At 44.3% G+C, this 14,839-nt stretch overlaps 1 protein-coding gene across 1 annotated transcript in view; it reads left to right on the forward strand.

Annotated features, from left to right (window-relative positions):
• Positions 1-2,377: 2,377 nt before the first annotated feature.
• The window catches only part of LOC126146382 (brachyurin-like), a 71,388-nt gene continuing 58,926 nt past the window's right edge, over positions 2,378-14,839 (forward strand). Inside the window, exons 1-2 of the mRNA XM_049915617.1 lie at positions 2,378-2,433; positions 8,096-8,171. Coding sequence (XP_049771574.1) covers positions 2,389-2,433; positions 8,096-8,171 — 121 coding nt within the window. The 5' untranslated portion in view covers positions 2,378-2,388. The remainder of the gene's footprint in view (positions 2,434-8,095; positions 8,172-14,839) is intronic.

Raw genomic sequence — 14,839 nt, forward strand, 5'->3', positions numbered from 1 at the left:
GGGACCGCACCGCCACTTCCCAGCAAATTAGGGACACTGTTGCTCCTGGGGTATCGGCGAGGACCATTCGCAACCGTCTCCATGAATCTGGGCTACGGTCCCGTACACCGTTAGGCCGTCTTCCGCTCACGCCCCAACATCGTGCAGCCCGCCTCCAGTGGTGTCGCGACAGGCGTGAATGGAGGGACGAATGGAGACGTGTCGTCTTCAGCGATGAGAGTCGCTTCTGCCTTGGTGCCAATGATGGTCGTATGCGTGTTTGGCGCCGTGCAGGTGAGCGCCACAATCAGGACTGCATACGACCGAGGCACACAGGGCCAACACCCGGCATCATGGTGTGGGGAGCGATCTCCTACACTGGCCGTACACCACTGGTGATCGTCGAGGGGACACTGAATAGTGCACGGTACATCCAAACCGTCATCGAACCCATCGTTCTACCATTCCTAGACTGGCAAGGGAACTTGCTGTTCCAACAGGACAATGCACGTCCGCATGTATCCCGTGCAACCCAACGTGCTCTAGAAGGTGTAAGTCAACTACCCTGGCCAGCAAGATCTCCGGATCTGTCCCCCATTGAGCATGTTTGGGACTGGATGAAGCGTCATCTCACGCGGTCTGCACGTCCAGCACGAACGCTGGTCCAACTGAGGCGCCAGGTGGAAATAGCATGGCAAGCCGTTCCACAGGACTACATCCAGCATCTCTACGATCGTCTCCATGGGAGAATAGCAGCCTGCATTGCTGCGAAAGGTGGATATACACTGTACTAGTGCCGACATTGTGCATGCTCTGTTGCCTGTGTCTATGTGCCTGTGGTTCTGTCAGTGTGATCATATGATGTATCTGACCCCAGGAATGTGTCAATAAAGTTTCCCCTTCCTGGGACAATGAATTCACGGTGTTCTTATTTCAATTTCCAGGAGTGTATTTGCCAAGATACGATCAGAGAAGATATCATAGGTTTTATCAGTACACGAGAGCTAGAAAAAAAATTATGTAAATCAACTCCCAAAGTTCACCACAAACGAAAAGTAGGCAAAGGACTTCTAGTGACAGTGATCAACAGGAGTCTGTTGAATACGACAAAGATGGCAATATTTGTGACAAATAGGAAACAGACGAAGAACATAAAGGTCCCTGAATGGCAGGAGTAAAATTAAGTAAAGCTGTGTTAAACTCTCTGCATTGGTATTGCAACAGATGAATGCTCTGTCATGAGTTCCAAGGTTGTGGTAGCAGTCACTATAACGAGGAAAGAATGCAATAATGCTGAACGAAAACCTTGTTTTTTATCATTCTTTAAACCTTTATATTTTCAAGTGCTCTGACATGTAGTTTGTGTAAATATTGCGAAACTCAGGAGAAGGAGGTTAGTGTTTAACGTCCCGTCGACAACGAGGTCATTAGAGACGGAGCACAAGCTCGGATTGGGAAAGGATGTGAAAGGAAATTGGCCGTGCCTTTTCAAAGGAAACATCCCGGCATTTGCCTGAAATGATTTAGGGAAAGAACGGAAAACCTAAATCAGGATGGCTGGAGACGGGTTTGAACTGTCGTCCTCCCGAATGCGAGTTCAGTGTGCTAACCACTGCACCACCTCGCTCGGTAATAAACTTAGCTGGGATGATTACAGAGGTTATCCCTTCACTTATGGCTTCGCGAAAAAGAAATGTACTCGTAAAGCATGTAGGGAACCAGCTAGTGAAACAAGATGAGTAGAAAGGCATCTGTATGTAGACAGAGTTGAAAAAATCGCAGAAATTTTTGCCTAGTAACATAACTGTTCACACCATTAATGAAATATTTGCTCTATGTAGAAGATCTCGTGCAAGTTTCTGAGCTAAATGGCATTTTTTTAAACAATTTACCTAATAGTCAGAAGAGAGTACAACGGAGATTAGGCCTATTGAGACGCTAGAAACGGATGTTCATCTATGCCATGTGTGTAGCTCCGAGTAACGGGTTCAAATAATCTAAATTTTAGTTGGTTGTGATAAATCTGATCCTGAAAATGGTGAGTAAAGTAAACGTATAACTGAAATAATGCAGTATGGACTTAATTTGACGCTTTACTTGTATCTCAACATTTTTGTTGTGCGACTGGCACACCGTACAGAAAGTGCGTCACGTGCTTGTCATAGGAATGCGCAAATGAACCTTTGGTCTTTCTTATCATGTGTTGCAACATCGGTGTAACTAATCGATGTGTCAAGATGCTTGAAGAGGTTTTCAAGATCCTCCTATTTCTCAAGTACCTACTCAATAGTATCTGTTGTTGGTGGTGGGTTTTTACCGAAGGCCAGCCATCTGCTTAAAAAGGTTTGCGATTCGGCGCTCACCTATATAAAGCTAACGGCGCGCCCGACCCGCGCAGTCGCCGCAGCCATGAAGACGCCGCTGGTTCTCGCACTCGTGGCAGCTCTTGTCCTGGTGAGTGCGGCGGCAACGAGCCCGTCATGTCCAACTGTTCTGCAGTCGCTGTCTGTTGAGGACGGCAAATGAAGTGTTTAATGGACAGTTTCTTTTGTCTTAAATCAAACAGTCCTCATATACAATGAAGAGACAAAAAACTAGTTCACCTGCCTAATAACGTGTAGGGCCCACACGAGCAAGCATAAGTGCCGCAACACGTCATGGCATGGACACGACTAATGTCTGAAGTAGTGCTGGAAGGAAATGACACCATGAATCTTGCAGAGCTGTCCATAAATCCGTAAGAGTACGAAGGGGTGAACAGCACGATGCAAGGCATCCCAGATATGCCCAATAATGTTAATGTCTATGGTGTTTGGTGGCCAGCGGAAGTGTTTAAACTCAGGAAAGTTTTCCTGGAGCTGTTCTGTAGCAATCCTGGACGTGTGGGATGTCGCATTGTCCTCCTGAAATTGCCCAAGTTCGTCGGAGTGCACAATGGACATAAATAGATGCAAGTGATCATACTGGATGCTTACGTACGTATCACCAGTTAGAGTCATATGTAGACATATGTAGACATATCACTCCAACTACAAACGCCCCACACCATTACAGGGCCTCCACCAGCTTCAACAGACCCTGCTGACATGCATGGAGTCATGAGGTTGTCTCCATGCCCGTGCAAATCCATCCGCTCGATACAATTTGAAACGAGACTCATCCGACCAGGCAACGTGTATCCAATCATCAACGGTCCAGTGTCGGTGGTGACGGGCCCGGGTGAGGCGAAAAAAACTTGAGTCGTGCAGTCATCAAGGGTCAAGTGTGGGACGTCGACTCCGAAAGCCCATATCAGTGATGGTCCGTTGAGTGGTTCGCATGCTGACACTTGTTGATGGGCCAGCATTGAAATCTGCAGCAATCTGTGAAAGAGTTGCACTTCTGTCACACTGAACGATTATCTTCAGTCGTCGTTGGTCACGTTCTTGCAGTATCTTTTTCCGGCCGTAGCGATGTCCGAGATTTGATGTTTTACAGGATTCCTGATATTCACTGTAAACTCGTGAAATGGTCGTAAGGGGAAGTGCCCATTTCATCGCTATCTCGGAGATGCTGCGTCCCATCGCTCGTGCGCCGAGTATAACACCATGTTCAAACTCACTTAAATCTTGATAACCCGCCATTTCAGCAGCAGTAACCGATCTAACAGCTGCGCCAGGCACTTGTCTCACATTGTCTTTTCGTACTGAACCCACATGAAACAATTAACCGGAAATCCAGAACAGGGAAACATGCTCTTTCGTAATTACTTTCAGACACAACGATTGTACTCTGCATCAGAAGCAAAATGTTTTATTCTTAAAACGTAAAAGCATCTGCATATGTAAAATAGGAAAAAGCCTGAAAAGTATTTTCCTCACTACAACAACACAAAGACGAAGTTTTAAACGTACCAAATATATCATTTAATATATATCAGAATGAGAATCAGAAACTCCGTATGAGCAGGGTATGGAAGGTCTAACGGTAGCGACGACTGCCGTGTCCTCCTCAGACAACAGTCACCACAGGATGCGAATATGGATAGGCGTGTGGTTAGCACACCTCTCTCCGGGCTGTTGTCAGTTTTCGTGACCAGAACCGCTACTTCTCAGCCAAGTAGCTCCTCAAATGGCCTCACAAGGGCTGAGTGCAACAAGCTGGCCAACTGGACCCGGCAGACCTGGACAGTCACACGTTTAAGTTTTAGCCCAACTCCACAGCACTTAGCTTCCATGATCTGATAGGAACTGGTGTCACCACTGCGGCAAGGCCATTGATATAAGAATCAGAGCAACATATTACACTAATCGCCATTAAAATTGCTACACCAAGAAGAGATGCAGATGATAAACGGCTATTCATTGGAGAAATATATTATACTAGAACTGATATGTGATTACATTTTCACGCAATTTGGGTGCATAGATACTGAGAAATCAGTACCCAGAACAACCACCTCTGGCCATAATAACGGCCTTGTTACGCCTGGACATTGAGTCAAACAGAGCTTGGATGGCGTATACAGGTACAGCTGCCCAAGCAGCTTCATCACGATACCACAGTTCATCAAGAGTAGTGACTGTCGTATTGTGACGAGCCAGTTACTCGGTCACCATTGACCAGACGTTTTCAATTGGTGAGAGATCTGAAGAATGTGCTGGCCAGGGCAGGAGTCAAACATTTTCTGTATCTAGAAAGGTCCGTACAGGACCTGCAACATGCGGTCGTTCATTATTCTGCTGAAATGTAGGGATTCGCAGGGCTCGAATGAAGGGTAAAGCCACGGGTCGTAACACATCTGAAATGTAACGTCCACTGTTCAAAGTGCCGTCAATGCGAACAAGACGTGACCGAGACGTGTAACGAATGGCACCGCATACTGTCACGCCGGGTGATACGCCAGTATGGTGATGACGAATACACACTTCCAATGTGCGTTCACCGCTATGTCGCCAAAAACGGATGCGTCCATCATGATGCTGTAAACAGAACCTGGATTCATCCGCAAAATTGACGTTTTACCTTTCGTGCACCCAGGTTCGTCGTTGAGTACACCATCGCAGGCGCTCCTGCCTGTGATGCAGCGTCAAGTGTAACCACAGCCATGATCTCCGAGCTGATAGTCCATGCTGCTGCAAACGTTGTCGAACTGTTCGTTTAGATGGTTGTTGTCTTGCAAACGTCCCCATCTGTTGACTCAGGGATCGAGACGTGGCTGCACGATCCGTTACAGCCATGCGGATAAGATGCCTGTCATCTCGACTGCTAGTGATACGAGGCCGTTGGGATCCAGCACGGCGTTCCGTATTACCCTTCAGAACCCACCGATTCCATTTTCTGCTAACAGTCTTTGGATCTTGAGCAACGCGAGCAGCAATTTCGCGATACGATAAACCGCAATCGCGATAGGCTACAATCCGACCTTTATCAAAGTCGGAAAAGTGATTGTACGCATTTCTGCTCCTTACACGAGGCATCATAACAACGTCTCACCAGGCAACACCGGTCTACTGCTGTTTTTGTATGGGAAATCGGTTGGAAACTTGTGCTCTGACAAAGCTAATCATTTGCATATCACAGCATCTTCTTCCTGTCGGTTAAATTTCGCGTCTGTAGCACGTCATCTTCGTGGTGTAGCAATTTTAATGACCAGTAGTGTAAAAAGCATTGTCGCCAAACAAAGTGCAGTTATGAGCAGTAGCTTCGCACCACGGCGGTACACACTGTTACACAGTTACACACACACAGATATATATGCTGTGTGTATTCTTAGTTCCTTAAATAAGTGCCTGCAAGATGATTTTGGCTGGGTTCCAGCTATTATTCTGATTGCAAACTTTTATTCAATGAACACTATTTTTCCTCACTGATGAATAATCCCAAAATGTGATACCATAAGAAAGTAGCAAGTCAAAACTGGCATAGTAAACTAATTTACTGATACGTTTCCCTCCAAAATTTCCAATAACCCTAACAACGCAAGTAGCTGAACTCAAGTGTTTCAGTAGATCATCAGTCTGCTTCTTCCAGTTCAATCTCTCATCAATGCACACATCCAAAAATTTTGGATTGCATTGCCTAACCTACAGACTTCTGTTGTCGCTCTATATTTATTAATGGTGTTACGCCATTTACTTTAAGAACTGTTTTTCATTAAAATTCAATCAAAGTCAATTTGGAAAGAATCACTTAATAATTTTCTGAAATACATTATTTACAATGTCCTTGGGTGATTCGGTGATTCTTGTTTCTGACTGTGATTACTATACTTGTATCATTACCAAAACGAACTAGCTTTCCACCTTCGTGAATATAGAGCGGCAAGTAATTAATGTATAGTAGTTAGTGGGAAAGGGGTAATAAATTGAAACGACCTATATGATGCGCTAGTTTTTTCACGCGTCTCAGTATTTGGCGTCGTATCTCCTGAAGAATGTATCGTACAATGACATATTTGTGTAGGTATATTTAGTGGTATATGTGAATACTCTTTGCATAATTTGTCGCTAATACAGTCAACAGTAAAGAATTAGTAGCTGAAAAGTCAGCTTCAAGCAATAGTTTCACTGTATGAACAGCGCATATTTAGTATGCGATAATCGTTTTTTTTTTCTTTCTAATGCGCTACCGCTCGTTTCTTGTGTGTGTTTTGTTCAAGTGTGGTTTTCACGAGTACTTTACAATCTCTCAATGTGGAGTTTCGAGGTAAGTGGGTAGGGAGACCTATCAGTGTTAATGTGTGCAACGGAGTGACTCATAAATACCCCCTGTGGCTAGTGTTAGAGCAGATCTTAAAACAATCATCTTGTCAGTAAAAGAAATGAACAAAGGAACAAGGATAAACTGACACCGCCAGGTGCATGGTAGAGGATTCATAACGTTGTACTTAGTAATTGGGTTGGTTGGTTTGTGGGATTAAAGGGAGCAGACTGGTAATTGGGTCTCTGCTCGTTCCATTTATGGATGGTGCACGGGAAGAGTGACTCCTAAAATCGCCCTATGCTTCCTATAGTATGTCATGTGCTTTGGTACGTTCCTAGATTCCTCAATCAATAGTGCTCCATGAAACATTTTAAAGGAAGCTTTCTGGGGACAGCTGCCATCTAAGCTGAAGCATCTACGAGACCAGGTTTTATAGCGTTTTCATGACGCTCTCAATCGAGTAAAACAAACCCTTGACTATTCGGTGAAGCGGGGTGGAGTGGGAGGGGGGAGGACTGATTCCCTACAGTTTATGGCCCTACACTGTTTCCGCCGTTTTCTCTCTGGTGTCCAGCTTGCTTGCATAGTGGCCTCTCATTTAGCTATGCATGAAATTCAACATAGGAAATTGTATTCGAGGTAGTTAAGTATTGGTAATCACTGAAACTGACTCACATTTCATTATTCAGTGGGGATTAATTTATTCCGAATACATCCAATTTTATCTAAGTTTGGAAATAAAGGTCACTTAACAATATGTGTTATAAAGTATTGAACATATTACTGTCTTAAATTCTGGTGTTCTTACCGAAATATTCCACATTTAGAACCAGTAACTATAATGTGCTAATAACTTTTGTAAGTTACAGAAGGCATTGGACCATATCTGCGTCTGATGTGGCGTCAATCTTGAAATCGCTCTCCGTATTATTTCTTCGAATAAATAATATTTCGTCATTTGACTAACTTGGTTTTTGAACAGTCTCCTCTCACAGTATCCCCTCTCAGAGTACCAATTGCCACTGTACTTTCAAACTATCTGCTATGTACAAAAAGGAAAGATTGTTACCAAGATGCTGGTTTGCATGAAGTAATTTCTTGGAACCGTAGCGCAGAAACTACCATTTTCGCCTCAGTTATTTTCCTTTCTTCTGAGCTATTTGCGTTTAATGATGTTTAGGTATATCATGGAAAACAGTGTAGCCTCTTATGAATTAGACCACAATATATTGGAACACTCATAAGTTAGTTAACCGCGAAAGACTCCTAATGAACAACGTGTTTTCACCTGTTACGAACAGACGATGATCACTTTGCGCAGTGAGAGAAAGGATATTGTTTTTGTGGATTATTTGCACGGTGAGAGAGGGAAGATTGTTATTTGTGGATTACCTGCAGTGTCCTGTGCTGACTGATAACTCCTGGGTTGCAGGCCTCCGACGCCAGGAGACTGGAGGCAAATGCACGTCCCAGGAAGCTCCCGTTTTCTGCTGCCAGGAAGGCCCCAGGTAACAACACACTTTTCGCACATAACATGGTTCATACCTTGTCTCGTGCAGTTATCTCTAGACATCTAGATACGCTGCCTCACAGATGATAAAAATTATTTCTGCAAGATTTAATCATATACTTGGAGGCATGTTTGATTATTTCATCGAAGTCGAGGTTTTTAGAGAACTGGCGCTCTGCCTACGGTGATTTATGGAAATCCCAGAAGCCAATAATCTGTTTGGCCAGACGATGATTCGAATACCACTTCTACCTAATACGAGTTCGGTTTTCCAACTACTCCAACACATTTAGATCACAGCACCTATAGAACTCAAATGACTTTCTTTCTTTATGTGAAAAACCATTTCTTGCTCACTGTTTTCAGGGAACAACGTGAAATTTGGAATGATGTCTTCTCCTTATAATTTCAAGGCCTAGTAGTCATTAAATTATCATCCGATAGCTCTGGCCGACCTTAGGCCAGCAGTGTATATATTGTAGTTTCTTATAGGCCTGACCTTGAACTTTACTAAATATTTTACGTTTAACCCGTTTTTATGAAACCAATGTGTGTATTAAACAGGTCAAGAACATGAATTATTTCTTCCCAGACTAAAACATAGCTTCCTCTGCGACCTCGTCGACATGACCGACAGTAACTGTTGTCAGGATTATTCAGAATAAACGGGAATGATAAATTACTGAAAACGCGCTGCATTTGATATCTGTAACTGAGAAAGGAAACTGAATGCGAGAGAACCGGTTGGCTTGCGCGGGAATGCATTAGAAGTAGAGAATAAACGAAAAGACTTAAGGAACGTAAGTTCCAGATTAGAAGAACGAATGACGAGAAATGTGGTACAGCATCACTACGATAAAATAAAGTGGTAACAAATTTTATTTCATTTTACACAATTATAAATAATCATTCTCGATGGTGTTAGAAGTTTTTTATTTAAGAGGACGTACTGGAAAGTCTCTGATTTTTTTATGGGAAAACTCTTAAAAATATTTAAAGAAAACAAATTTTGTTGAAATTCTACAATGTCCTTCATGACTACGAATTTGTTTCTCAACATAGTCACCGTAGCGACGAACACATTTCTATCAACGAGAGGCCTGTTGACCCCGTCAGTGTAGTGTTTGACTTTCATAACGGAACCACAATCTCACGTCTGGTTGCACCACTTCATCACTATCAAAGTGAAGTCCTCTAAGGTGTGTTTTAAGTTTTGCAAACAGAAAAAAATCGGATGAGGTCAAGTCGGAGCTGCAAGGAGGACGATCGATTACAGTGACCCCAAGGCGTCGTCTGTTGCAGATGTCACAGGGTTCTTGTGCGGTCTGGCTTAAGAAGACGGTGCTCCACGTGTGGATGAACTCTTCGAATTTGTATTTCCGTTTTCTGGGTGTCACGTAGTACAGCACTGACATAGTTGCTTTACACACCGCCATGTTACACGCTACAATTCGGAGCCCTCTATCAGTAGTGGGTTGCATCTTGTCAACGAACTAGGAAAGTTCATCGAGCAATAGGCATGACACGCGGTACCTCAACTGATACTGAGAACACAGCAAAAACGTTGGAGTCATTAGTATTTACCGCACTTACTAATAGTAACAAGCTTTTCATTACGTATTAGCAATGCTCTCGGAAACAAAGCAAACAAAGTTATGCTCGCTTAACATCGACAATATCTACATTTTTTTTAAGAAAGTCGAACTGATTACTAGCATATCTTCAGTGTAGATGGATCTAGTGAAGTGGAGCACAGTAAGGCACTCGCGAAAACCAGTGTTCAGATCTACACACATCGAAAAAAGTTTTGCATTACATCCGTTACGAGAGTTCCGGAACCTGTACAGAAAATTGGAATAGAGATCGACATAAACATCATTTCCGCCCTTTTTATTGCTCAAACCACACATTGCATGTTGTACCACCATACAGTGAGACGTTCAGAGGTGGTGGTCCAGATTGCTGTACACACCGATACCTCTAATACCCAGTAACACGTCCTCTTGCATTGATGCATGTCTGTATTCGTCGTGGCATACTATCCACAAGTTCATCAAGACACTGTTGGTTCAGATCGTCCCTCTTCTCAACGGCAGTTCGGCGTAGATCCCTCAGAGTGTTTAGTGGGTCACGCCGTCAGTAAACAGCGCTTTTCAGTTTATCCCAGGCATGTTCGATAGGGTTCATGTCTAGAGAACATGTTGGCCACTAATCGAGCGATGTAGTCATCCTGAATGAAGTCATTCTCATGATGTGCACGATGGGGGCGCGAATTGTCGTCCATGAAGACGAATGCCTCGCTAATATGCTGCCTATAAGGTTGCACTATCTGTCGGAGGATGGCATTCACGTATCGTACAGCCGCTACGGCGGCTTCCATGACCATCAGCAGTGTACGCCGGTCCCACATAGTGCCACCCAAAAAAAAAGCAGGGAACCTCCACTTTGCTGCACTCACTGGACAGTGTGTCTAAGGCGCTCAACCTCACCGGGTTGCCTCCAAACAGGTCTCCGACGATTGTCTGGTTGAAAGCATATGCGACACTCATCGTTGAAGAGAACATGATGCCAATCCTGAGCGGTCCATTCGGTATTTTTTGGACCCTCCTGTACCGCGCTGCATGGAGGCTGCAAAGATGGACCTCGCCCTGGACGTTGGGAGTGTAGTTGAGCATCATGCAGACATTGCACACAGTTTGAGTCGTAACACGACGCCTTATGGCTGCAGAAAAAGTGTTATTCAAGATGGTGGCATTGCTGTCAACGTTCCTCCCAGCCATAATCCGTAGGCAGCGGTCATCCACTGCAAAAGTAGCCCTTGGGAGGCCTGAGCGAGGCATGTCATAGGCAGTTCCTGTCTCTCTGTACCTCCTCCATGTCCGAACAACATCGCTTTGGTTCACTCAAAGATGCCTGGACACTTCCCTTGCTGAGGGTCCTTCATGGAACAAAGTAACAATGCGGACGCGATGTAACTGCGGTGTTGACCATCTAGGCATGGTTGAACTACAGACAACACGAGCCGTGTACCTACTTCCTGGTGGAGTGACTGGAGCTGATCGGCTGTCGAACCCCCTGCGTCTAATAGGCGCTGCTCAGGCATGGTTGCTTACATCTTTGGGAGGGTTTAGTGACATCTCTGAACAGTCAAAGGGACTGTCTCTGTGATACAGTATCAATAGTCAACGTCTATCTTCAGGATTTCTGGGAACGGGGGTGATGCAATATTTTTTTTTATGTGTGTATGAATTACTCTACTTGAATTTAGGAATTATTCAGTAGTTGCACCGCCGAATTCCTTATTTCTCTCTACAGTTATATTCTACCCCCTAAAGCCAATGTGTCTAGTGCAACTTAAACTCGAATTTTCATTCCATCGTCTGTCCAATAATCAAGATCAACTGGCACTGAGAGATGCTTCCGCTGGAGCTGTGGCATCAGATGGGATGAGATAAACTACCATCAAAACTTTTGCCCAATTTTGATAGTTGGTGCCTTAAACTCTAATATTACGATCGTCTTAGTAGCATGGTGGTCACTACTAAAAAATGAAGCAGCTGTGTCCGGTGCCGTTTCGTTGATTAAACCTTCAGTGACACCTTGTCTACATGTACATCTACATGGATACTCGGCAAATCACATTTAAGTGCCTGGCAGAGGGTTCATCGAACCATCTCAACAATTCTCTATTATTCCAATCTCCTATAGCGCGCGGAAAGAATGAACACCTATATATTTCCGTACGAGCTCTGATTTCCCTTATTTTATCACAGTGCTCGTTCCGCCCTATGTAGGTCGGTGTCAACAAAATATATTCGCATTCGGAGGAGAAAGTTGGTGATTGGAATTTCGTGAGATGATTCCGTCGAAACGAGAAACGCCTTTCTTTTAATGATTTCCAGCCCAAATTCTGTATCATTTCTGTGACACTCTCTCCCATATTTCGCGATAATGCAAAACGTGCTGCCTTTCTTTGAACTTTTTCGACGTACTCCGTCAGTCCTACCTAGTAAGGATCACACATCACGCAGCAGTATTCTAAAACAGGAAGGACAAGTGTAATGTAGGCAGTATTCTTAGTAGGTCTGCTGCATTTTCTAAGTGTCCTACTAATAAAACGCAGCCTTTGGTTTGCCTTCCCCAAAACATTTTCTATGTGTTCTTTCCAATTTAAGTTGTCCATAATTGTAATACCTAGGTATTTAGTTGAATTTACGGCTTTTAGATTAGACTGATTTATCGTGTAACCGAAGTTTAACAAATTCCTTTTAGCACTCACGTGGATGACGTCACACTTTTCGTTATTTAGGGTCAATTGCCTCTTTTCGCACCATTCATATATTTTTTCTAAAACTTTTTGCAGTTTGTTTTGATCTTCTGATGACTTTATTAGTCGATAAACGACGGCATCATCTGCAAACAAGCGAAGACGGCAGCTCAGATTGTCTCCCAAATCGTTTATATACACCACTGGCCATTAAAATTGCTACACCAAGAAGAAATGCAGATGATAAACGGGTACTAATTGGAGAAATATATTATACTAGAATTGGCCTGTGATTACATTTTCACGCAATTTGGGTGCATAGATCCTGAGAAATCAGTACCCAGAACAACCACCTCTGGTCGTAATAACGGCCTTGATACGCCTATCCATTGAGTCAAACACAGCCTGGATGGCGTGTACAGGTACAACTGCCATTGCAACTTCAACACGATACCACAGTTCATCAAGAGTAGTGACTGGCGTATTGTGACGAGCCAGTTGCTCGGCCACCATTGACCAGACGTTTTCAATTCGTGAGAGATCTGGAGAATGTGCTGGCCAGGGCAGGAGTCGAACATTTTCTGTATCCTGAAAGGCCCGTACAGGACCTGCAACATGCGGTCGTGCAGTAATGTAGGGTTTCGCAGGGCTCGAATGAGGGGTAGAGCCACGGGTCGTAACACATCTGAAACGTAACGTCCACTGTTCAAAGTGCCGTCAATGCGAACAAGAGGTGACCAGGACGTGAAACCAATGGCACCCCACTCCGGATGATACGCCAGTATGGCGATTACGAATACACGCTTCCAATGTGCGTTCACGGCGATGTCGCAAAACACGGATGCGACCATCAACCGAAAAAATGACGTTTTGCTATTCGTGCACCCAGGTTCGTCGTTGAGTACACCGTCGCAGGCGCTCCTGTCTGTGATGCAGTGTCAAGGGTAACCACAGCCATGGTCTCCGAGCTGATAGTTCATGCTCCTGCAAACGTCGTCGAACTGTTAGTGCAGATGGTTGTTGTCTTGCAGACGTCCCCATCTGTTGACTCAGGGATCGAGACGTGGCTGCACGATCCGTTACAGCCATGAGAATAAGATGTCTATCATCTCGACTGCTACTGGTACGAGGCCGTTGGGATCCAGCACGGTGTTGCGTATTACCCTCCTGAACCCACCGATTCCATATTCTGCTAATAGTCATTGGATCTCAACCAACGCGAGGAGCAATGTCGCGATACGGTAAACCGCAATCGCGATAGGCTACAATCCGACCTTTATCAAAGTCGGAAAGGTGACGGTACGCGTTTCTCCTCCTTACACGAGGCACCACAACAACGTTTCACCAGAAAATCTGCTGTTTGTGTATGCGAAATCGGTTGGAAACTTTCCTCATGTCAGCACATTGTAGGTGTCGCCACCGGCGCCAACCTTGTGTAAATGCTCTGAAAAGCTGATGATTTGCATATCACAGCATCTTCTTCCTGTCGGTTAAATTTCGCATCTGTAGCACGTCATCTTCGTGGTGTAGCAATTCTAAAGGCCAGTAGTGTAGATAGGGAACAGCAAAGGGCCTAAATCACTACCTTGGGGAACGCCTGAAATCACTTCTGTTTTACTCGATGACTTTCCGTCAGTTACTACGAACTGTGACCTCTCTGACAGGAAATCGCAAATGCAGTCACATAACTGAGACGATATTCCATAAGCATTTAATTTTACTACGAGCCGCTTGTGTGGTACGGTGTCAGAAGCCTTACGGAAATCCAGGAAGCTGAAGCCTTTCGAATACGTGCACCGCCTTTAGACGGAAGGGGACATTCACTGTGACGTTCTAGTTTTGATGGTCATGTCACCTTGCATAATGCCGAAGAACGCCGTATTCGTACATGAATAAGGTAGGCGCCTTTGGGATGAGCAGACAGTGACTCAGTCATGCTGATCAACAGCCTTCGCACTGTGATAGTTACTGCATCTGAGATGTAACTTTTAGCTAAGGAAGAGGATAGTTCGCGGAATGCCTTTTCAAACTGATACGTAATGAGAACTAGATTCACTGCATCGACGCTATCAGCAAACTTGGTCTAATCAATTCCAACGTATCGACACACAAAAGTATCAGCTTACTCATTATCAGCCCGTTTGTGACTGCCATGTTCCACATCTTGGGGTACCTCTTGCTCAGTGTCGGTTCATGGCTCAAAACACAAAGCATCTTGACATTTGGATCCCATGATTCTTTCTAGTTTGCACAGTCTTCCATCGCTATACTGTATATCTATTTTTAACTAAATTGGTATCTATTGCATGCCTGTGTGTACAGCGACCATTGAATATTCAGATTTAAAGGAGGACAGCAGGCAGCCGCATAAATCCGTAATTTATTGCAGTTCTAATTTT

Source organism: Schistocerca cancellata, chromosome 2 (genome assembly GCF_023864275.1).
Source record: "Schistocerca cancellata isolate TAMUIC-IGC-003103 chromosome 2, iqSchCanc2.1, whole genome shotgun sequence".
Taxonomy (NCBI): domain Eukaryota; kingdom Metazoa; phylum Arthropoda; class Insecta; order Orthoptera; family Acrididae; genus Schistocerca; species Schistocerca cancellata.